General features: G+C 46.6%; 1 protein-coding gene across 1 annotated transcript in view; it reads left to right on the forward strand.

The window, feature by feature from the left end:
• Positions 1-982: 982 nt before the first annotated feature.
• LOC128703087 (carbohydrate sulfotransferase 11-like) overlaps positions 983-27531 on the forward strand; it is a 237080-nt gene continuing 210531 nt past the window's right edge. Inside the window, exon 1 of the mRNA XM_070103663.1 lies at positions 983-1857. Within this exon, the coding sequence (XP_069959764.1) occupies positions 1216-1857 (642 nt within the window). The 5' untranslated portion in view covers positions 983-1215. The remainder of the gene's footprint in view (positions 1858-27531) is intronic.

A 27531-nucleotide genomic window follows, 5' to 3' on the forward strand; every position in this document is an offset into this window, starting at 1 on the left:
CTTACTAAACATCCTTATACAGCAAACAGCACTCTGAGGTCATACTCGGGAGAGGTCATAAGTAAGGTCATAAAGCGATAGATAACTCGAACAGTGCACATAGTCGTTGATGTATTAACCGCTACAGTAAAGTTATCCAGGCCTGGTGTATCAGCCACTGGGCCAGCTGACCCAGGAGGTTACCATGGGCCACACTCTGACCACAAATGTTAACCTCCCTATGGTGTATAAACATACCTAGTTGGATGACTCATATTGTAGCCAGGTGGTCCAGTGGTTGACACACCGGCCAAGTGTCACGACCCACTCGCCATGGGGTCTATCCCCACCCGTAACCTGGTTTGTTTGCAGTCTTAGTATATGAGTAATAATAACTTGTATTGTGGGTGATAATAACAAAGAAGACATAACTTCAACTGACAGTCGTGAATTAACCATGGCAGATATATTTTAACATAGCAGACATGACTTAATCTAGTAGTCATATTTTAACCTGTTAGACATGACTTAATCTGGCGTACATATTTTAACCTGGCAGACAGTGTAGTAGATTTCACAATGACACCAGATCATAAAACATAAGAATGGAAATTTTGCCAAAAGAATGAAATAACTGACAACTCTGTCATTCCACCGTTATGGAGATGGTGAAGAAAATACTTGTTTCTTCATGAAGACATTCCTTCACGCAACAAGCTGACGCGGGGGAAAGCACAGTTGAGTTTGTTTGTCTAATATCATTCGAAATGTTAATTTTGATTTGCATAGGAAGAATGTTTTATGTAGTGTTCCAGTTATCGAGGTTATGAGGAAGGTTGGAGGTAGGGTGTGGTGGCTGTCGAGGGTGGGAGGGCAGGGTGGGTGTGGTGGCTGTCGAGGGTGGGAGGGATTCACAAGGAGGAAGGGAGGGAAGGGTGGGTGTGTTAGGGAGGGTGTGAGAGGGCGTCAGCATTAGTTGGTTGGTCACTTGGAGAAAGTTAGTGATGGGCAGCAGTTGTGCGGGTGGACAGTGGTGGGACTGCTGCCTGGTGTCTGGTGTCTGCTGCAGGCGTCATATACTCGCCCTTGTATTGTCTCCTAGCGAGCCGACGGAACCAGTGTTTTAGAAGGTTGAACGAAGAAATAAGTTTATATATTCGAAGCTCCTTCCAGTGACCTGAAACACTGTTCCTGATACACTATACAACTAATTCCCTGAATACAGCTGAGACAACTATGAAGTTATTTGAGTGTAAACACACACGCTTCATCGCCTTCTTCAGCTTCGTCTGCGCCTACTTCTATTACCAGTCTGCCATCTACCAGTCCAAGAAGGTTCCTGTCTTCTCTCCTTCGGGCAACGTTATGGTCCTGGAGAGAGAGGGAGTCTCTCCGAACCATCCAGAGAGCCACGCTGGTGTACCGCAAGTAGCGGATGCACACGAAACTCTTACCACGAATGTAAGAATACTTAGAAACACAAGCGGTAATGCTACCTATGACCAGCAACAAAAGCTTCAACTATTTACAATAGGAAGAGCTGCAGAAAGGATAGTGGATAAGGAGGGTAGGTCTAATAATGTTAGTGTTAAGATGGACGAGGAGGCTATGACCAGTAGTGCCAGTGTCAAGGTGGATGGAGAGGCCAGGACCAGTAGTGTCAGTGTCAAGGTGGATGAGGAGGCCAGAACCAGTAGTGCCAGTGTCAAGGTGGATGAAGAAGCCAGGATAAGTAGTGCTAGTGTCAAGGTGAATGAGGAGCCCAGAACCAGTAGTGCCAGTGTCATGGTGAAGAAGCCTCGTTGGGAGTTCCCAGTGCTGCAACCATCGGGCGGCACCTTCCTGAAGCACCTCAACTTGTCTACCTACGACAGAAAGGTAAGAGTGTATACACATAAGCACATAAGTGCGGAAAGGAAGCTTTTTAACAGTTTAATTCTCTAGCACCATTGTTGCCTTCTGGATCATAGATAAGGGGTCAGTCTAACTTATTACTGATTACATTTAGTGTATACATTTCATAATTATATTCAAGTATTAATTGTCCTGTAGTGTTACGGTTCCATTTCCGCTAGGAGATTATTAGTAATCTCGCCCCCATGAACCGTGTATGTCACTGGTGGCCACTGAAATGCTAGGAACAAGGAGTGATAACCACTTTTTTGTATGCATGTATGATGATAGACTAAAGAAATCTTGAAGTGTGAATGAGTGGACGTACCACAGACAAAAAGAGTATTATTATTGTTATTAATGAAAAGAGGTTGGATGTCCTAACAGAGAGTGAAACAAAGTTAAGAGATGGGAGAGTGAATAGGTGAGAAAGAGTGCAAGTTCCTTTGTATAATATAAATGGTGAAAAATAAAAGAGTAAGAATCACAGGGGAGCAATTCTGAGCAGAAATGTACAACACTTGGGTATTTTTATTTCTAAACATTTCGAATATAGAGAAGACAAAGATGATGTGATCAATCATCATGCTCGAAGAAGTAAGTAAATTTACTTACATGATTCATTACCTTTGTAACTTGTGAGTTATTACCTTTGTACCTTGTTCAGCTATCAGAACTTTATAGCACAGTCCCTGGACCCATTATGTACCTCTGTAATCTGTAAACACCTTTGTAACTTGTCATGATTGTGACTAGATCTACCTGGAGTTCATTACCTTTATAACTTGCTCACCAATCAAAACTTTGGGACCCAGTCCCTGGGCCCATTATGTACCTCTGTAATCTTGTGACTACCACCTACAGGATGGGTATGGGGTACATAATGAGGATGTTAAACTAACTCGAAGAAATAATTGATGGGTTGACCACAACATCTTTCCCCTCTCCACTGCTGTTTTTCCATATTCGCCACTTCTGTATTCGACTGAGGAAGCCTACTGTGTAGGCGAAACGTTTCGTAATAAAGAAACCTAACTGTTGCTCATGTTACTGTTACTGAATGAAACCACGAGTCATTTTTATAATTAAGAACAGTGTCAGGAGACACTTCTCACTATACAGTTATTATATTGATACTGGGTAAAGCGTATTGTAGAATAATTTATGTCGAAAGAGAAGAATTATAGAGGAAAGAGGAGCATTCATTAGTGTGAAGGAAAAGGTTAATATGTAGTATCTAGTGTTTGTATTAAAAAATATAAGTGAATACTTTTATAAGCGTAAGGAAATTTTGTTGAGTGCAGAGATTTGGATTTGCCACCAGACCTGGTGGAAAACCTCTCGCTTAACACGCTGAATGTCCGGGTTCGATTTCCAGCAAAGGCAGAAACGTTGGGTGTGTTTACTTATACCGGTTGTCCATGTTCACCCATCCATAAAAATGGGTACCTGGGTGTTAGTTCACTGGCGTGGGTCGCATTCTGAGAGAAATTTGAATTAATTTGCGGGAAATGTTTAGCATAACAAGTGGCTTTCTGTATACTAGTATTATCTCACTGTTGTCAGTTATGGTTGGTATACCTTGTACATGTACTGGTAGAAAATAAAGATACTATTATTATTATTATTATTATTATTATTATTATTATTATTATGTGATAAGAATAATAGAATACAAGTGACAGTGGTGGCACGTTGGGAAGCTATAGTGGTGGCGCATGGGGAAGCTCAAGTGGCGGCGCCTGGGGAAGCTATAGTGGTGGCACCTGGGGAAGCTATAGTGGTGGCGCCTGGGAAAGCTATAGTGGCAGCACCTGGGGAAGCTATAATGGTGGCACCTGGGGAAGCTATAGTGGTGGCACCTGGGGAAACTATAGTGTTGGCGCCTGGGGAAGTTAAAGTGGCAGCACCTAGGGAAGCTATAGTGGTGGAGCCTAAGGAAGATATAGTGGCGGTGGCTGGGGAAGCTATAGTGGTGGCGCCTGGGGAAGCTATAGTGGTGGCACCTGGGGAAGCTATAGTGGTGGCACTTAGGGAAGCTATAGTGGTGGCGCATGGGGAAGCTAAAGTGGCAGCACCTGGGGAAGCTATAGTGGTGGTGCCTCGGGAAGCTATAGTGGTGGAACCTAGGGAAGCTATAGTGGCGGCACCTAAGAAAGCTATACTGGCGGCACCTGGGAAGCTATAGTGGCGGTGCCTGAGGAAGCTACAGTGGTGGCGCTTGAGGAAGCTATAGTGGTGGCGCCAGGGAAAGCTATAGTGGCAGTGCCTGGGGAAGATATAGTGGTGGCACCTAGAGAAGCTATAGTTGCGGCCTTTGGGGAAGCTATAGAGGCGGTGCCTAGGGAATATGAAACATGATTATTGGTAAGCTGAAAGCAGAGCGGGTGAATGATAAACGTCTTCGGAGGCTTCTTTATTTGTCAATGTCGTGGTGGGTACACAGGCTTGTGTGTTGTACCCCATGGCCCAGTAGGGGCTATGCCCACAAGGGAGAGAGCGAGAGTAAGGACTTGTGTCTTTCTGCTAGGCTGCTGAGTGAGTGCGAGAGTGTGGGACCAACATCCCACAGATCTGGCCAGGCCCAGAGGACAGCACCTTAGTGGCACGAAATATGAACTAAGCTGGCAGACAGCATAGGCTGTCTATGCAGACAGTATAGGCTGTCTACATACACTCGGCCACCTACCTCACGTCATCCCGACGTGACAATACTGGTGGTGAAAAAACTCGGTCTCTCTTTCGTAGGGACAGGGCACAGAACACAAAATAAAAAACATATATATATACATATGGACATGGAAAAAAAAACTTCCTACAGGGAGGGAAGAAAAACAAATGTGGGGTGTGCTAAACATCGTGGTCAAAGGCAGTGAGCATCGAAGGGCATCACTGCATGCCTTCCTGCGTCTGGACGGATGCTGCAACACAGGAGACATTGCTGAGGCTGAGCTGTGATGTAACAGAGTACAGTCTCCTCTAGAATGGTGAAGCAGACATTGTAGGAGTCACTGCAGGTTTTCACTCAACCTGGGGCACAACCTGTTGGTGCCCTCGAGTGAGGTGTCATCAAAACTCGGCAACTGGGCAGGACTTCTGGCAAGCGACTCAGGAGGACACTTCTCGACTGGTACTGTCACTGGGCTGTCACTGGCGGCGAGCATGGAGTGAGTCATGGAGCGAGTCGTGGCAGAGACAACTGGGCGAAACATCTGGGAGTCGTAACATCATACACCAGACTGCAGTGGGCGAGCTAGCAGTCAAAGTGACATCATCTTCGTGCAGACTGCTCACTGAAGCTTGTAACACAAGACTGACACAGCGCCTGCCGACAGGGCTAACTGTGGCTTGATGAGTGTCACTCTCTCGGCAGTTGGAGTTATAGCAGAGGTTAGTCTAAGCATCCCCAGACTTGTTTCTCTCTATATAACTGCACTCTGAAGGTCTGGAGGTGAAGTGAAGCAAATCTTGATGGGAATCGTAGCAGGTACGATTCTGCAGAACATCACGAACGATGAGCATAAGAGCTTTCTATACAAAGGGCTCAGTCGCTCTGGGCTGAGTAATATCAGCTGTCAAATGCACTGGTCACACTGGGTGACTTAACACAGTGGTGCTACTCAGGTCTAGCTGCAGACCACACTGGACACACAGAAAACTGCACACACATGCATGTTGTACATGCAGTACAACATGGCTTAAACTAGCAAAAGATGCTTTTCTGTGCACAAAACTGACACTAAGCCATACACTAACATGTGAGAACACTGAGAGGAATTAATTAACATACGACATATATCTTCTCTCAGTCTTCTCGACAATACTGAAATATTTACTGAAACACTCGATGTGACATCATGTAATGTCAGGTGTGACGTTGCAAGGTGACGTCAGCAGACATCTCGAGGTGGCAGACATCGTGATGTCTTGAAGTCAGGCAGCAGCATCGGTGACGTCAGTGAGATGCGGGCAGTAGACCACAGCATGAGGCCTGGGACATATGGCTTGGTAACCCACGTGGCTTGTAGATCCACATGACATCGCCCACACTCCATGTGGCGTCGGAATCCATGTGGTGTCATGATCTACATGGCATGCTGATCCATGTGGCTTGCTGATCCACATGGCTTGCTGATCTGTGTGGCTTGCTGATCCACGTGGCTTCGAGTGGCCTCGGGAACTCGGATACACAGCTCTGGCAATAAATTCACACAAAAAAAACAGCAGAAAACACAGCAGAGGGAGTTGGCAGTGGTGAGTGGTGTATGGTAGCCTGGTGAGGTGTGAGAGTACAGCAGGGCAAGCATGGGCGAGGCAAGGAACGGCCACTTCCTCATCTCCCACAAACACCGCGACACGCACACTGGACACAGACATCACCACAAAACTCACCTCTGGCTTGCTGAAATAGCTGTGCTGAGCTGAACAACAGCAGAACATACAAGTGACACTGAACACATGACTTAAGAAACAGCATAGGATGCTGTAGCATAGGGTCACTGGGACGCCACTCATATTTCTCGAAGAAATTCGGCAAATTTTGGCTAGATCCTGCTTGTACCTGTGTCTGGATGCTGAAACGTGCAGACACAACATCAAGATAACTCGTTGAGAGACGGATGCTTCTTCTATAGGGTGATGAAGTGAACAACTTCATTCCTTCCTTCCTCTCTCTGGGCGAACGCAACTGCTGCAACCACTGCTGCTACCAACGTGAAACATGACTTTGTTGATAATGCGACAGAGCAAGGTTCAATAATATGTCTTCGGAGGCTTCTTACTTTATTAGTCAATGTCGTGGTGGGTACACAGGCTTGTGTGTTGTGCCCCATGGCCCGGTAAGGGCCATGCCCACAAGGGAGAGAGCAAGAGTATGGACTTGTGTCTTTCTGCTAGGCTGCTGAGTGAGTGCGAGAGTGTGGGACCAGCGTCCCACAGACCTGGGCAGGCCAAGAGGGCAGCACCTTAGTGGCGCAAAATATGAACTAAGCTGCCAGACAGCATAGGCTGTCTATGCAGATAGTACAGGCTGTCTACAGGAAGCTATAATGGCGCTACCTAGGGAAGCTATAGTAGCGGCACCTAGGGAAGTTATAGTGGCGGCGCCTGGGGAAGCTATAGCGGCGGCACCTAGAGAAGCTATAGTGGCGACGCCTACAGAAGCTATAGTGGCATCGCCTAGGGAAGCTATAGTCGCGGCACCTTGGGAAGCTATAGTGGCGGCACCTAGGGAAGCTATAGTGGCGGCACCTAGGGACGCTATAGAGGCGGCACCTGGGGAAGCTACAGTGGCGGCACCTAGGGAAGCTATAGTGGCGGTGCTTGGAGAAGCTATAGTGGCGGCTCCTAAAGAAGCTATAGTGGTGGCACCTAGGGAAGCTACAGTGGCGGCACCTAGGGAAGCTATAGAGGCGGCACCTGGGGAAGCTACAGTGGCAGCACCTAGGGAAGCTATAGTGGCGGCGCTTGGAGAAGCTGTAGTGGCGGCACCTAGAGAAGCTATAGTGGCGGCACCTAGGGAAGCTATAGTGGCGGCACCTAGGGATGCTATAGTGACGGCACCTAGGAAAGCTATAGTGGCGGCACCTAGGGAAGCTATAGTGGCGGCACCTAGGAAAGCTATAGTGGCGGCACCTAGGAAAGCTATAGTGGCGGCACCTAGGGAAGCTATAGTGGCAGTACCTAGGGAAGCTATAGTGGCGGCACCTAGGGAAGCTATAGTGGCGGCACCTAGGGAAGCTATAGTGGCGGCACCTAGGGAAGCTATAGTGGCGGCACCTAGGGATGCTATAGCCTCCATAATTTGCTTCAGCTCCCAGAGGAACGTCCTGGGATGTAAATAATCAATTCAACTTAATTATGTGAGAACCTGTCGTCTGCCTATGTCAGATGCTCACATAGTTAAAGACTGGAGGAACTACATAGGCCTACTGACATATTATCAGGTAAAATGTCTAGCGTAAAACAACAAAGATATTTTATTTCGACAACTTCAGGTCATGAAGTCGCTGAACTGCAGTTTCCTGACCTTTAACTGGTTTCTGGTGTGGATGCTGTTAAGTCCGTTTTCTCTGAACTTCAGGAAAAACCCGCTGACCTGGTATCTGGCAAGCTGCAGCCCAGCTGTCTGAAGCTGCAGTCCAGCTGTCTGAAGCTGCAGCCCAGCTGTCTGAAGCTGCAGTCCAGCTGTCTGAAGCTGCAGCCCAGCTGTGTCACGCTGCCCACCTTGATAGACAAGAAGAAAAAGTGCAACAATGTTCTGGGTCACGGCTTTTACAACAGCCCGCTGTTGATTCTCAGTTTGGATATCGTCAGAAAATGGCAACTTTCAGGGAATTCTGCATAAATATTTACTCTCCTGTCTAAGTCAGGCTTGTCAAAGAAGATAAGATAAGATTTTCTTCGGATTCTTAACCCTGGAGGGTTAGCCACCCAGTATAACTCAAGAAAGTCAGTGCATCATCGAGGACTGTCTAAGTTATTTCCATTGGGGTCACACACCAGTCGACTAACACTATTTTCTGCTGGGTGAAAAGGACAACAGGTGTAAGGAAACACGTAGAAATGTTACCACCCCGCCGGGAAGCGAACCCGCGCCCTCCGTGTGTGAAGCCCGAGTTTTAGCCACTAGGCCACCGGAGCGACTTGCAAACTAGACACGTATCATACTGAAGTGTGCAGGTTCATCAGTATTGAACCCTCAAGATGCTGCATTTAACTCTTGTTAAACTGGCTAATATGCTGAGACCAGCACTGTTTACCTGGAGTTTACCTGGAGAGAGTTCCGGGGGTCAACGCCCCCGCGGCCCGGTCTGAGACCAGGCCTCCTGGTGGATCAGAGCCTGATCAACCAGGCTGTTGCTGCTGGCTGCACGCAAACCAACATACGAGCCACAGCCCGGCTGATCCGGAACTGACTTTAGGTGCTTGTCCAGTGCCAGCTTGAAGACTGCCAGGGGTCTGTTGGTAATCCCCCTTATGTGTGCTGGGAGGCAGTTGAACAGTCTCGGGCCCCTGACACTTATTGTATGGTCTCTTAACGTGCTAGTGACACCCCTGCTTTTCATTGGGGGGATGGTGCATCGTCTGCCAAGTCTTTTGCTTTCGTAGTGGGTGATTTTCGTGTGCAAGTTCGGTACTAGTCCCTCTAGGATTTTCCAGGTGTATATAATCATGTATCTCTCCCTCCTGCGTTCCAGGGAATACAGGTTTAGGAACCTCAAGCGCTCCCAATAATTGAGGTGTTTTATCTCCGTTATGCGCGCCGTGAAAGTTCTCTGTACATTTTCTAGGTCGGCAATTTCACCTGCCTTGAAAGGTGCTGTTAGTGTGCAGCAATATTCCAGCCTAGATAGAACAAGTGACCTGAAGAGTGTCATCATGGGCTTGGCCTCCCTAGTTTTGAAGGTTCTCATTATCCATCCTGTCATTTTTCTAGCAGATGCGATTGATACAATGTTATGGTCCTTGAAGGTGAGATCCTCCGACATGATCACTCCCAGGTCTTTGACGTTGGTGTTTCGCTCTATTTTGTGGCCAGAATTTGTTTTGTACTCTGATGAAGATTTAATTTCCTCATGTTTACCATATCTGAGTAATTGAAATTTCTCATCGTTGAACTTCATATTGTTTTCTGCAGCCCACTGAAAGATTTGGTTGATGTCTGCCTGGAGCTTTGCAGTGTCTGCAATGGAAGACACTGTCATGCAGATTCGGGTGTCATCTGCAAAGGAAGACACGGTGCTGTGGCTGACATCCTTGTCTATGTCGGATATAAGGATGAGGAACAAGATGGGAGCGAGTACTGTGCCTTGTGGAACAGAGCTTTTCACCGTAGCTGCCTCGGACTTTACTCTGTTGACGACTACTCTCTGTGTTCTGTTAGTGAGGAAATTATAGATCCATCGACCGACTTTTCCTGTTATTCCTTTAGCACGCATTTTGTGCGCTATTACGCCATGGTCACACTTGTCGAAGGCTTTTGCAAAATCTGTATATATTACATCTGCATTCTTTTTGTCTTCTAGTGCATTTAGGACCTTGTCGTAGTGGTCCAATAGTTGAGACAGACAGGAGCGACCTGTTCTAAACCCATGTTGCCCTGGGTTGTGTAACTGATGGGTTTCTAGATGCGTGGTGATCTTGCTTCTTAGGACCCTTTCAAAGATTTTTATGATATGGGATGTTAGTGCTATTGGTCTGTAGTTCTTTGCTGTTGCTTTACTGCCCCCTTTGTGGAGTGGGGCTATGTCTGTTGTTTTTAGTAACTGTGGGACGACCCCCGTGTCCATGCTCCCTCTCCATAGGATGGAAAAGGCTCGTGATAGGGGCTTCTTGCAGTTCTTGATGAACACAGAGTTCCATGAGTCTGGCCCTGGGGCAGAGTGCATGGGCATGTCATTTATCGCCTGTTCGAAGTCATTTGGCGTCAGGATAACATCGGATAGGCTTGTGTTAATCAAATTTTGTGGCTCTCTCATAGTTTAGTTTAATATGTTTATTATGCACCCCATACCCATCCTGTGGGCGGTAGTCAAAAGATTACAGAGGTACATAATGGGTCCAGGGACTGGGCCTCAAAGTTTTGATAGCTGAGCAAGCTACAGAGGCAATGAACTCACAATTTACAAAGGTAATGAACTCACAATTTACAAAGGTAATGAACTCCAGGTAGGTCTAGTCACAATCATTACAAGTTACAAAGGTATTTACAGATTACAGAGGTACACAATGGGTCCAGGGACCGGGCTCCAAAGTTTTGATGGCTGAACTAGGTACAAGGTAATGAACTCACAAGTTACAAAGGTAATGAACTCACAAGTTACAAAGGTAATGAATACTGTAAGAATGGTTACTTACGTTTATACATGGCTGCAATCATGAACAAATTTTAGAGTAATGAGCAATTCACACTTCCACACCCGGTCACAACTGTAGTGAGTTATTGGTGCAAATGTTGATTGCTGAGTCTCTCTCTCTCTCACACACACACACACACACACACACACACATACAAATTCATACACACACACACATAAACACACACACACACACACACACAAACTCATACACACACGCACACACACTCATACTCACACACACTCATACACACACTCACACTCATACACACACACTCATACTCACACACACACACACACACACACACACACACACACACACACACACACACACACACACACACACACACACACATGCACACATGTGGTAATGCTTTATTTACAGCTAGCAAAGTCAGGGTATTTCTCCAGAATGGTCTGTAATATACCACTGTGGATAAAATACTTAGCCATTTCTTGAACACTTCTGAGTGAGTTGTTTCTAAATTCATTAATTTTATCGCACTCCAGTACATAATGACGCAGGGTGTGACAATAATCCATCTGGCAAAGTTTACATTTCGTTTGGTCTACATCTGGTGGTGGTGATTTAACCTGCCAAAGATACTTGTAACCCAGCCGGAGCCGGGCGGTAGTGACATCCAAGAGTCTGCTTATTTTGTTGGATGCACCATAGACATGTGGCTCCTCCTGCATGATAGAATGATGATAGATGGACTCACTGGTGTCAATCTCCCTGAGCCTTAAGTCCATAAAATTCAGCTGAAGTTCTTTTCGTATTATTGTTCTCAAACTACTACCTGACAAGCCAAGATTGTAATCTACTCCCTCTTTGAAAGCATACAGCTTAGCCAATTTATCAGTTCTATCATGCATCTGAAGACCAATGTGAGATGGAATCCACAGCATGTGCACTCTGACTCCACTGTCCACAATCCTACCATACCTGTGTCTGGCTTCTGACACAAGCATGCCACAATTTATGCTTAATGAGTTGAGAGCATTTATGGATGACAGAGAATCAGTTACAATTAAACTGTCAATCTTTGATACATAGATGCATTTCAGTGCAAGGAGTATGGCAAACAGTTCTGTCTGAAGGGTAGAGGCCCAATTATTGATGCGTGCTCCAATTTCTTTAAGAGAGCCATCACTCTGTACGACAACAGCAGCACTACCAGCTGCACCAGTGGATTGGTGAACAGAACCATCAACGTAAATAATTTGCGAGAGTGTGTGCTGTGTGACTAAGTTATCAATACAGCTTAAGGCCTCATGTTTGGCTTCAAGGCGAAGTTTTGGTTGTGATTTAAGAAGTAGTTTGGGGGGAAATGGAGGAATGGTAGTTTGGAATGGGGTAATATTCCATGGAGCGGAGAAGTGCCGCTGTTGCCTTACTTGACATAGCTCTCTCTCATAAAAAATTCATTTTGATCTTCGACTCTCAGTCTGGTTAGCGGCTTGCTAAAAACTGAGTCATATTGGGACTTGAGTAGCTCACTCATTTCCTTGTTGTCATCTGTGTAGGACCCATCTTGTTTAAGTAGGGGCCCAATACTGGACGTTGTTCTCGATTTTGATTTGGCATAGGAGAAGAAATACTTTGGGTTTCTTTCGATTTCATTTATGGCTTTTAGTTCTTCCCGCGATTCCTGACTCCTAAAGGATTCTTTTAGCTTAAGTTCGATGCTTGCTATTTCTCTGACCAGTGTCTCCCTACGCATTTCAGATATATTGACCTCTTTTAGCCGCTCTGTTATTCTTTTCCGTCGCCTGTAAAGGGAGCGCCTGTCTCTTTCTGTTTTACATCTACTCCTCCTTTTTCTTAGAGGAATAAGCCTTGTGCATACATCGAGTGCTACCGAGTTAATCTGTTCTAGGCATAAGTTGGGGTCTGTGTTGCTTAGTATATCTTCCCAGCTTATATCGGTTAGGACTTGGTTTACTTGGTCCCACTTTATGTTTTTGTTATTGAAGTTGAATTTGGTGAATGCTCCCTCGTGACTAATCTCCTTATGTCGGTCTGGGGCTCCGCGCATACATGACTGAACCTCAATTATGTTGTGATCTGAGTATATTGTTTTTGATATGGTGATATTTCTTATCAGATCATCATTGTTAGTGAAGATGAGGTCTAGTGTATTCTCCAGTCTAGTAGGCTCTATTATTTGCTGGTTTAAATTGAATTTTGTGCAGAGATTTAAAAGCTCGCGTGAGTGTGAGTTTTCATCAGAGCTGCCTCCTGGTGTTATTACTGCAACAATATTATTTGCTATATTCCTCCATTTTAGGTGCCTTAAGTTGAAATCCCCCAGGAGCAAGATGTTGGGTGCAGGAGCTGGAAGGTTTTCCAGACAGTGGTCAATTTTTAACAGCTGTTCCTGGAATTGCTGGGATGTTGCATCCGGAGGCTTGTAGACTATCACAATGACTAGGTTTTGGTTCTCGACCTTTACTGCTAAAACTTCCACTACATCATTTGAGGCATTTAGCAGTTCTGTGCAAACAAGTGACTCTGCAATGTACAGGCCAACCCCCCCCTTTTGCCTGTTCACTGTCACATCTGTATAGGTTGTAACCTGGGATCCATATTTCGTTGTCCAAGTGATCCTTTATGTGGGTCTCAGTGAAAGCCGCGAACATTGCCTTTGCCTCTGCAAGCAGTCCACGGATGAAAGGTATTTTGTTGTTTGTTGCTGGCTTTAGACCCTGTATATTTGCAAAGAAGAATGTTATCGGACTGGTGGTATTGTTGGTACTGGGGGGGGATTTTTTTTCCGGCATTAGTATCTGTATCTGTTGGTTTGGAGTGGAGGCCATCGACTGTGGTTCCACTCCAGGAATGACTGGATTTGGTGTACGATTTCTGCCATTTCCTGCCAGTTTTTTCTTTCCTGGCACTAAAAAACCTCTCCCTCTTGAGTGGCTGTGGCTACCCAGGTTTTCCCATGGCCTGGATGTTTTGTATCTTTTTGTCCCCTTTAGATGGTATGCCTGGCAATTTAAGTTATAGCACAGTCTTTCCTGTACTGAAGAGGTACACAGTTCAGGGTGAAAAAGCTTACAGGAAGGGAGTTTGCATTTTCCTGTTGTCATATGGGCATGGCATTTCCTAGGGTGGTCATAGTTGCACGTCCCATCTGTTTTTCCAGATTTCCCATGCCAGCAGATACCAAGTGCATAGTATGTGCACAGGCTTGGTTTCCGTTTGCCTTGGGTTTCTGTGACTGTATTCCCTGTTGGTGCATGTTTCCCTGTCTTACTTCTATCCTCCCTAGCACCAACAATGGAGCTCCCACCATTTGTTTTTGGTAATATATCCTCACTATTGCTAGTGGAGTCCTCTTGTTTGCTATTTCCTGCGGTATTTCTAGTTTGCAATATTGGTTTTATCTTATCTTTGACTACACTTGTTTCCCTACTATGGCTCCTGTCCCCTATGAGGTCATTCATATGTATTCCTTCCTGCGTATAATTCCCGACTACCTGGACAAAATCTCCAGCTTCACCATTACTGTCTCCCAGGACAGCATCTCCAGCTTCCCCATTACTGTCTCCCAGGACAGCATCTCCAGCTTCACCATTACTGTCTCCCAGGACAGCACCTCCAGCTTCACCATTACTGTCTCCCAGGACAGCACCTCCAGCTTCCCCATTACTGTCTCCCAGGACAGCACTATCAGCCCCCCATTTACTGACTACCAGGACATCATCTCCAGCCTTACAGTTTCTGACTACATGGCCAGTATCAAGGGCAGTACCATTCAGCCCGGACTTTTTATGTTCCCATCTGTAATGCTGAGACCAGCACTGTAGTGTTATGACCAGCACAATCATGCTGTGACCAGCACTGTCATGCTGAGGCCAGCACTGTCATGCTGAGACCAGCACTATCATGCTGAGACCAGCACTATCATGCTGTGGCCAGCACTGTCATGCTCAGACCAGCACTGTTATGCTGAAACCGGCACTGTCATGCTATGACCAGTACTGTCATGCTGAGAGCAGCACTGTCATGCTGAGACCAGCACTATCATGCTGAGACCAGCACTGTCTATGCTGAGACCAGCACTGTCATGCTGAAACCGGCACTGTCATGCTGAGACCAGCACTATCATGCTGTGCTAAGCACTGTCATGCTGAGACCAGCACTGTCATGCTGAGACCAGCACTGTCATGCTGAGACCAGCACTGTCATGCTATGAACAGTACTGTCATGCTGAGACCAGCACTGTCATGCTGAGACCAGCACTATCATGCTGTGACCAGCACTGTCATGCTGAGACCAGCACTGTCATGCTGAAACCGGCACTATCATGCTGAGACCAGCACTATCATGCTGTGACAAGCACTGTCATGCTGAGACCAGCACTGTCATGCTGAGACCAGCACTGTCATGCTGAGACCAGCACTATCATGCTTAGGCCAGCACTATCATGCTGTGACCAGCACTGTCATGCTGTGACCAGCACTGTCATGCTGAGACCAGCACTGTCATGCTGAGACCAGCACTGTCATGCTGAGACCAGCACTGTAATGCTGAGACCAGCACTGTCATGCAGAGACCAACACTATCATGCTGTGACCAGCACTATCATGCTGTGACCAGCACTGTCATGCTGAGACCAGCACTGTCATGCTGAAACCAGCACTGTCATGCTGAGACCAGCACTTCATGCTGAGACCAGCACTGTCACGCTGAGACCAGCACTATCGTGCTCAGGCCAGCACTATCATGCTGTGACCAGCACTGTCATGCTGAGACCAGCACTGTCATGCTGAGACCAGCACTGTCATGCTGAGACCAGCACTGTCATGCTGAGACCAGCACTGTCATGCTGAGACCAGCACTGTCATGCTGAGACCAGCACTAGCATGCTGTGATCAGCACTGTCATGCTGAGACCAGCACTGTCATGCTGAGACCAGCACTGTCATGCTGAGACCAGCACTGTCATGCTATGACCAGCACTGTCATGCTGAGAGCAGCACTGTCATGCTGAGACCAGCACTATCATGCTGTGACCAGCACTGTCATGCTGAGACCAGCACTGTCATGCTGAGACCAGCACTGTCATGCTGAGACCAGCACTGTCATGCTGAGACCAGCACTGTCATGCTATGACCAGCACTGTCATGCTGAGAGCAGCACTGTCATGCTGAGAACAGCACTATCATGCTGTGACCAGCACTGTCATGCAGAGAGCAGCACTGTCATGCTGAGACCAGCCCTATCATGCTGTGACCAGCACTGTCATGCTGAGACCAGCACTGTCATGCTGAGACCAGCACTGTCATGCTGAGAAAAGCAGTCATGCTGAGACCAGCACTGTCATGCTGAGACCAGCACTATCATGTTGTGACCAGCACTCTCATGCTGAGACCAGCACTGTCATGCTGAGACCAGCACTGTCATGCTGAGACCAGCACTGTCATGCTGAGACCAGCACTAGCATGCTGTGATCAGCACTGTCATGCTGAGACCAGCACTGTCATGCTGAGACCAGCACTGTCATGCTGAGACCAGCACTGTCATGCTATGACCAGCACTGTCATGCTGAGAGCAGCACTGTCATGCTGAGACCAGCACTATCATGCTGTGACCAGCACTGTCATGCTGAGACCAGCACTGTCATGCTGAGACCAGCACTGTCATGCTGAGACCAGCACTGTCATGCTGAGACCAGCACTGTCATGCTATGACCAGCACTGTCATGCTGAGAGCAGCACTGTCATGCTGAGACCAGCACTATCATGCTGTGACCAGCACTGTCATGCAGAGAGCAGCACTGTCATGCTGAGACCAGCCCTATCATGCTGTGACCAGCACTGTCATGCTGAGACCAGCACTGTCATGCTGAGACCAGCACTGTCATGCTGAGAAAAGCAGTCATGCTGAGACCAGCACTGTCATGCTGAGACCAGCACTATCATGTTGTGACCAGCACTATCATGCTGAGACCAGCACTGTCATGCTGAGACCAGCACTGTCATGCTGAGACCAGCACTGTCATGCTGAGACCAGCACTTTAATGCTGAGACCAGCACTGTCATGTTGAGACCAGCACTATCATGCTGTGATTAGCACTGTCATGCTGAGACCAGCACTGTCATGCTGAGACCAGCACTGTCATGCTGAGACCAGCACTGTCATGCTATGACCAGCACTGTCATGCTGAGAGCAGCACTGTCATGCTGAGACCAGCACTATCATGCTGTGACCGTGGGGTGCAGGCGTGGGTAACAAGGCTCCGAGATCCTTAGCGTTGTAAGGCGTGCAGTAACAGCTAGCAGTAATCAGTGGTAGTGGAACGTCAGTGAACAATACTACGAGTGATAATTTAAGTTATTAGCTAAAGAAAGTGAGAGGAAAGCTGAAATCATAATATTTCAAAGCGCAAACCGTTGGGGGTCTTAGGCGCTGTTGCCACATTGGCAGCGGTAGGCCTGAAGAAGTGACGTCATGACAAGTTGTGTGCCATTATACATATAAAGTGAAGTGTATATAATGTGAAGTGTATACTATCATCAGTGAAGAGTGAAATCGCGTGAGGAAGCATGATGTATGAGAATATATGGTTATAAACATCGAGGGTGAAGGATCTCCAAAATAGGGATTTAAGGCCTACGTACGACGACTTCGTCATCAGCAGCTGGCAACTGTCACCGCACCATTGCAGCGCAAGTTTATTCGCCTATTTGTGGTTTGCATGTTGACGGCCCTGGCTGGCCTTGCATACTGTTTGATATTGGTCACTCATTCCTGCAAGCTATTACCAGAATTAGAATAGAAATAGCATAGACATAGAGAATATAGTGTTGACGAGTGTGAGAAGGTAGGTGGGACAAGATTTTAAGGGCAACATTGTAAGACGGTGCTAGGGTCAAGTCCCAGGAGGGTTGTGTCAGGTCACAAGAAGTTGCGGCCAGTCATTACACTGCACAAGACACTCTCTCACACACACACACACTCACACACACACAACTGAACAATCCAAACCAACCATCACACACCGATCCCTCTGTTTCCATCCCCCGCACCACAGTTACAGTATTAGAACAGAAGTTGAAGGTTTGGTACACAAATGCAGATGGATTAACGAATAAACATGAGGAATGGCAAGAAAGAAGTCCCCAGACATCATAGCAGTTACAGAAACAAAACTCACGGAGACAATAACAGATGCAATCTTCCCACCAGGATACCAGATCATGAGGAAAGATAGAAGGGGCAGGGGGGGAGGTGGGGTTGCTCTGCTCGTAAAAAACAGATGGAAATTCGAGAAAATGGAAGGCATAGATGAGACGGGAGAAAGAGACTACATAGAAGGTACACTTCAGTCTGGGGAACACAAAGTGGTCATTGCAGTGATGTATAATCCACCACAGAACTGCAGGAGGCCAAGAGAGGAATATGAAGAGAGCAACAGAGCAATGGTGGACACACTTGCTGAGGTGGCAAGAAGAGCTCACTCCAACAGAGCAAAGTTGCTGGTTATGGGGGATTTCAACCACAGGGAGATTGACTGGGAAAACCTGGAGCCACATGGGGGTCCCAAAACATGGAGAGCCAGGATGTTGGACGTGGTGCTGGAAAACCTCATGCACCAACATGTTAAGGACACTACCAGAGTGAGAGGGGAGGATGAACCAGCAATATTGGACCTTGTGTTCACCCTGGGCAGCTCAGACATTGAGGACATCAAGTATGAGAGTCTCCTAGGAGCTAGTGACCACATGGTTCTGTGCTTTGAATACATAGTAGAGCTGCAAGTGGAGAGAATAACAGGAGTTGAATGGGAAAAGCCTGACTATAAAAGAGGGGACTACATAGGGTTGAAGAACTTCCTACGGGAGGTCCAGTGGGACAGAGAACTGGCAGGAAAGCCAGTTCTCTGTCCCACAAAATGCAAGGAGGCAGTGGAAAGGTTTATTCCCAAGGGCAACAGTAACAACGGGAAGACCAGAACGAGGCCCTGGTTTACCCGACGGTGTAAGAAGGCAAAAACAAAATGCAATAGAGAATGGAAAAAAGTACAGAAGGCAGAGAACACACGAAAATAGGGAGATCAGTCGCAGAGCCAGGAATGAGTATGCACAGGTAAGGAGGGAGGCCCAACGACAGTATGAAAATGACAGCATCGAGAATCAAGACTGACCCGAAACTGTTGTATAGCCACATCAGGAGGAAGACAACAGTCAAAGACCAGGTGATCAGATTAAGGACAGAAGGTGGAGAACTCACAAGAAATGATCAGGAGGTATGTGAGGAGCTGAACAGGAGATTTAAGGAAGTTTTTACAGTAGAGACAGAAAGGGCTGTGGGAAGACAGCACAGAAGGGAACATCAAGAGGGAATATACCAACAAGTGTTGGATGACATACGAACAACTGAGGAGGAGGTGAAGAAGCTCTTAAGTGACCTTGACACCTCAAAGGCGATGGGACCGGACAACATCTCCCCATGGGTCCTTAGAGAAGGAGCAGAGATGCTGTGCGTGCCTCTAACCACAATCTTCAACACATCCCTTGAAACTGGGCAACTACCTGAGAAATGGAAGACAGCTAATGTAGTCCCCATATTTAAGAAAGGAAACAGAAACGAGGCACTAAACTACAGACCTGTGTCTCTGACATGTATTGTGTGCAAAGTCATGGAGAAGATTATCAGGAGGAGAGTGGTCGAACACCTGGAAAGGAACAAGATTATAAATGAAAACCAGCATGGGTTCATGGAAGGCAAATCTTGTATCACAAACCTCCTGGAGTTTTATGACAAGGTAACAGAAGTAAGACACGAGAGAGAGGGTTGGGTAGATTGCGTTTTCCTAGACTGCAGGAAGGCCTTTGACACAGTTCCCCACAAGAGATTAGTGCAGAAACTGGAGGATCAGGAGCATGTAAAAGGGAGAGCACTGCAATGGATAAGGGAATACCTGACAGGGAGGCAGCAACGAGTCATGGTACGTGAAGAGGTATCACAGTGGGCGCCTGTTACGAGCGAGGTCCCACAGGGGTCAGTTCTAGGACCAGTGCTATTTTTGATATATGTGAACGACATGATGGAAGGAATAGACTCTGAAGTGTCCCTGTTCGCAGACGACGTGAAGTTGATGAGAAGAATTAAATCGGACGAGGATGAGGCAGGACTGCAAAGAGACCTGGACAGGCTGGACATGTGGTCCAGTAACTGGCTTCTCGAATTCAATCCAGACAAATGCAAAGTCATGAAGATTGGGGAGGGGCAAAGAAGACCGCAGACAGAGTATAGGCTAGGTGGACAAAGACTACAGACCTCACTCAGGGAGAAAGACCTTGGGGTGACCATATCACCGAGCACTTCACCGGAGGCACACATCAACCAAATAACCGCTGCAGCATACGGGCGCCTGGCAAACCTGAGAATAGCGTTCCGATACCTTAATAAGGAATCGTTCAAGACACTGTACACTGTGTATGTTAGGCCCATACTGGAGTATGCAGCACCAGTCTGGAACCCACACCTGGTCAAGCACGTCAAGAAGTTAGAGAAAGTACAAAGGTTTGCAACAAGGCTAGTCCCAGAGCTCAAGGGAATGTCGTACGAGGAAAGGTTAAGGGAAATCGGACTGACGACACTGGAGGACAGAAGGGTCAGGGGAGACATGATAACGACATACAAGATACTGCGGGGAATAGACAAGGTGGACAGAGATAGGATGTTCCAGAGAGGGGACACAGGGACAAGGGGTAACAACTGGAAGCTGAAGACTCAGACGAGTCACAGGGACGTTAGGAAGTATTTCTTCAGTCATAGAGTTGTCAGCAAGTGGAATAGCCTAGCAAGTGAAGTAGTGGAGGCAGGAACCATACATAGTTTTAAGAAGAGGTATGACAAAGCTCAGGAAGCAGAGAGAGAGAGGACCCAGTAGCGATCAGTGAAGAGGCGGGGCCAGGAGCTGAGTCTCGACCCCTGCAACCACAATTAGGTGAATTAGGTGAGTACTGTCATGCTGAGAGCAGCACTGTCATGCTGAGACCAGCCCTATCATGCTGTGACCAGCACTGTCATGCTGAGACCAGCACTGTCATGCTGAGACCAGCACTGTCATGCTGAGACCAGCACTGTCATGCTAAGACCAGCACTGTCATGCTGAGACCAGCACTGTCATGCTGAGACCAGCACTATCATGCTGTGACCAGCACTGTCATGCTGAGACCAGCACTGTCATGCTGAGACCAGCACTGTCATGCTGAGACCAGCACTGTCATGCTGAGACCAGCACTGTCATGCTGAGACCAGCACTGTCATGCTGTGACCAGCACTGTCATGCTGTGACCAGCACTGTCATGCTACTGTAGATGTGTATAAGCTAATCATCAATATTATGCTGTAATACTTCCGTAGGTCTATATAAGCAAGTAAACATCAGTGAAAGTCTACAGCATGTGAAGGTAGTTTTACCTGCCTGTGACTGGCAGAAACTAACTTCAGGAATAACAGCAGTGACAGCAGAACAAGTGATACTGGAATTATATCTATATATTCTAAAAGAGTTAGAGTCTGAACATTGAACTCATCATTGATACTACGGTGCCTTGTGCCGTAGTCGCCGAAGCTCTCGCTTCACGAGGCAAGAGTCTGCGTTCGATTCCCATCGCATGTAGAAACATTGGGCGTGTTTCTTTATGTTGTGTGGGTTCGATAACGTGGAAGGGGTAAAAACGCTCACGGATAGTATGTGATGCTCCATCAGCCACCCTGCCTCTTTCTGCTCTCTATCTCAGACTGACCCACCAGTGCCTATGGGGTGAGCAGCGTTCAAAAACATGCTTTGGTTACTGGTAACTGGTAACCAGTTACCAGTTGTATGGCTGTAAGACACTACCCCTGGGTACATGGCACTGCCAGGTGTATGGCTGTAACACACTAACCCAGGTTACATGCACTGCCAGATGTATGACTGTAAGACACTACCCCTGGGCACATGCACTGCCAGACGTATGGCTGTAACACGCTACCCCAGGGTACATGCACTGCCAGATGTATGGCTGTAAGACACTACCCCTGGGTACATGGCACTGCCAGACGTATAGCTGTAACACACTACCCCAGGGTACATGCACTGCCAGACGTATGGCTGTAACACACTACGCCTGCGTACATGGCACTGCCAGACGTATATATATATATATATATAAGATTTAAGAGATACATTGTTGATATAAAGGTGGCATATACGGTACATGTTGTTACGGTGTGTATCACCTATTATAAGGCGAAAATCTCATCCAGCTCCTCAGAGCTGGGGCGTGTGCCCAAAATACAGCAGGCATTACCCCTTTGAACAGCCGCACTGAGCCGCTGGAACAGAAAACTAGCTGCCCTGGGATCCCTAGTTACCCTGATGAGTCTTTTTCCCAGCTCCTTAAGGAATTTAGATGCACTCTTTCCCCATGAGCCAAGGGTCTCTTAGCCTATGGGAACAAACATATAATGATGGGCAAGTTCTCCATATTTTCTAGATTTCTGGGACTGAAGCTGGCAGCTGCCCCTCCTTCTTCCCTGGTGTATTGGAGATAGGTATCAGCCAAGGTAGATGCACATGTATAGTCCCACACCACCTGCTTCCCATCTGTCCAGGCTTGAATGGTGATACCATCTGGACGCTTCTGGCTGCCATCAGATCTGCATAGTTGGGGTGGCTCCCTTACTGCTGGGCATCCAGCTGTTGTGAAGCTCCTCTTGATAATGTTATTAACCTCCTCATGTCTTGCAATCTTTCCCTTGGATTTACGGCACACAAGACCATGGTACCCGAATCGGTCTGCTGCTTCACTGCCACAAATACACCTGTGTTCGGCGAGAATAGGGGCGGCAAGTCGAAGGGCAACACCGATGCGGATGGTCTGTGGGTCGAGACGTGTGCCAAGGCTGGAGTTGGGAACAGCCAACAGAAAGTCCCCAGCATGAGGGGCTCTCACTGCCAGGAGGCGGGCTCTATCCTTCCCTGACACACTCTGAAGCATTGTTGAGGCTATATTTTCCACTATTGGACCATCCCAGTGCGTTTGTTTGTAGTTGTTGGGGGGAGCAGGTCTGGCTCCAGAGCCCGTTAGATTATCCCAGATCATTGCTCCGTCAATGAATTTTTGGTCCTGGACTCCAATCTTGTCCCTAAGATGTTCAGGGAGAATCGCTGCTACAAGCTCTCTGGATGCAATACACGAGGACAGAAAAGCAGGTAACGCAATCTGTGATGACTTTCGGACACCAATGCCTCCTAGTCTGACTGGAAGTGTAGCTTGGTTCCACTCCCTGTCTTCTAGAGTAAGGTTAAGTACTTTCGTAAAAATCTGCCTCAGAATACTGTCATATTCGTGCAGTATAGGGTTATCATATGAAGGTGCACATCTTAGGAAATATGTCAACCTGGGCAGACTCAAGCACTTTGTGAGAAGGTACAAGGCATCGTGGGTGTCCAGATTGCCTATTCGTTGTTCCATTCTCCTTAACTCTTCCAATTTCTTCCTGAGAATTGTGTCAATGGCATTGCTCCCCAGAGGTGCTCCTAGCAAGACACTATTTGTGGGGGCAATGACTGCTGCTCCTGGTAGTTTTGATCTCACTGCATTTATCACTTGTTGACTGACTGAGATGATTTCACATTTGGATGGATTCAGGATGAGACCCATTTCCTGTCCCCGTGTCATTACCTGTGTAAGGTCATGTAGGAGGGACTCTTTTGTACCTGCTAGTGTGCCATCATCTAGGAACCAGATGTTTAGCTCGCTGGTCAGTCTGACTGTGATTTCCCTAACTGCTATACAGAAGAGAAATGGTGCAAGAGGATCTCCTTGTTGGACACCCTCCGATGATGTGATTTCATGCTCTCCAAAGAGAAGCATTGATTCCTTGCTATACCCAGCTGAAACAAAAGGGAAGAGACCAGGGAAATGTTCTTGTACTGCTGCTAATACCACGTCTCTTTTCAGGAGATTGAACGCATTCTTGAAATCTAATTTTACCACTGCATTGTCCTCAGGCAGGTTGTTGATATACGCCCTTGTTGCATGAACCGCTGCTTCACTTCCTTGAGAGACCCCAAAGCCAAGCTGGTTTGGTTGAAGCATCATGGCTGCCTGTGCACGAATACTTCGGACAGCAGCTTTGGATACGAGGCGGCGTAACGTGTTGCCTACTGCAATTGGCCGAATTCCTCCATCCTTCTTTTTAAGTGCACAAAGTGTTGCACCAAAAAAGAAAGGTCTAATTTCATCAGGAATCAGACCAGCCAAGGAATTGTTGACGAACCTTGTGATCTCTGAAAGCAGTGTCTCTGCAATTTCCCCAATAACTGGATTAACCATTTCCTTTAAATGCTGTGGCCTTATTCCAGTGTAACTCCCAGCAGAGCCAGATGGGAACGACATTATTGCTTTGTAAATGTCTGAGTCTTCCACTATCAATGGTTCCATAGTGGGGACAGAGGTGTTGGTGCCACTGGTTTCCCTGGCAGGGTGCTTTCCTCTAAGTGCTTCAGCAGTGTCAGCATCCCTGGGAGCAACTGTACCTTCACTGGTAATAATTCTGATTGCCCCCACTGTGTTGCCCTCTTCAATTTTCATGCTCACCTGGACTCTGACTTTTTCACTGTCAGTAGAGTGAGTGGGGGTTCTGCCTCTCCCTTTTTTGTGTTGACGGGGAAGGCGAATGAGGTTATCAACTCTAGGAAAATCTCTTAAGGATTTAATTATCATTGAGGCTAGCCTCTTTCCCCTTCTTTCCGGCACAGCTAAGCAGACATTGCCAAAAAGTAGCAAGTTGTGCCATGCCTTGATGGTTGGTGGAGCATTTAAGATAGTGGAACCATCGTTTGCTTTTTTCAGGTCTGTAAGTTTCCCAGCTGCGTGTGGACGGGCTGCTTTGGGAATATGTGTGAGTGTCCTGGTACCTGTTGCTTTAATTGCTTCCAAGAGATTGTCTGATGAGATGAAATCTGTTGGAGAGGGTTCAGGTGCCTGAGGTGGCTCTGAATCATCACTTTCCACAGGAGGACATCCTGAACCAGGGCAACTACCGTGTTTGCGGAGGAAACCATTCGAGTTGAGACAACGAAGCTGTAAGCATGACCGACACTTGCCTCTCCTAGTATTGCCAACCGTGCCATTTCCCTGGCTGCTTGCTTCCTCCTGGTTGGCATCCATCTGCTAGACTCTTATGACCAGCTTCGTTCCTGTCCGACTTGTATTTGCCGAGGTTGTGTCTCAGCTCTTGGCCCTGCTTTATACGAGCAACTCCATAGGTTTCTAGCCTCCCTTCCTTTCATCTTTGATTGGGGCAGGCTTTGAGGGCGTGGGCGGCGCGGCACGTGATGGAGGCGGGTTTGTTCTTGATGACATAGGCGTCCTGGGGTTGTTCCAGGAAGACTGGGGGAGAGTCATCTGTGACCCCTGTGAGGCCACCCCCTGCCTCCTCGCTCCCCTCACATCATGGAGCAGCAGAAATATACTCGCTGGGTGGGGCTGGTATAATCCACGGTATACTTCACTGTATATTAATGTAATGTATCTAACCTTACAAACAAGATAATCGTTTCACTAGACAAACTACCCATGTGAGTCAAAAAAAAAATCAGTTTATGGTCTTTTACAGCACCTGGGTTATATTTCACAACTACGGACACTGAGTTTGGTCGTTCTATACTTCACTAATATTGACTTAAAGCATAAGCTATTAGTAAGACTTGAGAGTACACGTGGTTTAGAGCTGGTGATGGTTCACTGGCGAGACGAGCGCTACACTCCCCCGACCACTGTCACAGAAACACACACACACACACACACACACACACACACACACACACACACACACACACACACACACACACACACACACACACACACACACACACACACACACATATATATATATATATATATATATATATATATATATATATATATATATATATATATATATATATATATATATATATGTATATATATGCATATCATAGTTCCTTGATAATGTGAGTAGTCACGAAACCGCTTGGAATTTCTCTATTCTTTCAGAGTGGTTGTTTTGCATATATATATAATATATATATATATATATATATATATATATATATATATATATATATATATATATATATATATATATATATATATATATATATATATATATATATATATATAAGCTAATTTAGAATCTGTAATTTTAGTTTGGCATAGTAATTATAGTACCTAAACATTAATATGAGAGACACCAGTTTAGCCCACTATGTTCCCACCGGGTAACGGTGCCTACTCCAAGTTAATCACAACATAGGCAGTGAGAGTACAGGGCCTCCCCCTGCGATAGATCTTGCACAGTGATGTACTATTCGTTAACACACACACACGACCCTAATTAGATACATTTCAAAGTGATCAAGGAACTCTCGCTACTGTACGAAGCACTGCTGACACATGACTCATACACGGATCTCAGGTTTGCCTTTGTAACTTGTGAGTTCATTACCTTTGTACCTAGTTCAGCTATCAAAACTTTGGGGGCCCAGTCCCTGGACCCATTATGTACCTGTGTAATCTGTAAATACCTTTGTAACTTGTCAAGATTGTGACCAGATCTACCTGGAGTTCATTACTTTTGTAACTTGCTCAGCTATCAAAACTTTGGAGTCCAGTCCCTGGACCCATTATGTACCTCTGTAATCTTTTGACTACCGCCCACAAGATGGGTATGGGGTGCATAATAAACATATTAAACTAACTACAAGGCTCCAGCAACCCTCACGTTCTGTAAGTACCTAAGTAACACTGAATGTATTCATTATTTTGGTGAGAACAACGGAGTTGGGAGGTTTGCAATATCCATCCAGCAGAGATGTACAGTTCTGCTGCCTCACACAACTACCCAGTGTGAGAACAGAGATACGTAGAAATAATTCAGGTAACCAGGAAGAGATAGCAGGTCCTGGGCTGAAGCTCATAACTGACTTAAGAAGGATCGCTGACCTAATCTGTCATAAACCCACAGACACCCTCTGTTCTACACAAAACTTCAAACTTAGTGTTGTTGCATTATGGGATATTGAATGTAAGATAACTACAGAATGTCTCCTCAGTTTGGTTTTAAACATTTAAACCTGGTTTGTCTCGATGGAAAGTTTGAATCTAATGTGGGATATATATGTTCTAAATTGTCTCTTTAATGGAGAAATTATTATTTTTCGTGTGATAACTTGTGGATTTCTCTTCCTTTCACTTAAAATCTGCCACACTCTGCACTATGCCTTTCACCTGTATTGTGGTACATGAGACCGGTGTTATGCAATACAGGGATAATGAAAGAGACACTTGTGCAACATGTGCAACTTGTGCAACTTGTGCAACTTGTGCAACTTGTGCAACATGTGCAACATTTGCGAATGTTTACTGAGGAAACTCTTCACCAGCCAGTTGTTTCTTTAGTCCAATACAGAGAAGAACAGTGAAAGATGAGGGAGGGAACGAGGAAGATAGTGAGGCTCAGGAGTTATCAGGTAGATGGAGAGGCTCAGGAGTTATCAGGTAGATGGAGAGGCTGGGGAGTTATCAGGTAGATGGTGAGGCTCAGGAGTTATCAGGTAGATGGAGAGGCTGGGGAGTTATCAGGTAGATGGTGAGGCTGGGGAGTTATCAGGTAGATGGAGAGGCTGGGGAGTTATCAGGTAGATGGAGAGGCTGGGGAGTTATCAGGTAGATGGAGAGGCTGGGGAGTTATCAGGTAGATGGTGAGGCTCAGGAGTTATCAGGTAGATGGAGAGGCTGGGGAG

This window comes from Cherax quadricarinatus, chromosome 86 (genome assembly GCF_038502225.1).
Source record: "Cherax quadricarinatus isolate ZL_2023a chromosome 86, ASM3850222v1, whole genome shotgun sequence".
In the NCBI taxonomy this organism is placed as follows: Eukaryota; Metazoa; Arthropoda; class Malacostraca; order Decapoda; family Parastacidae; genus Cherax; species Cherax quadricarinatus.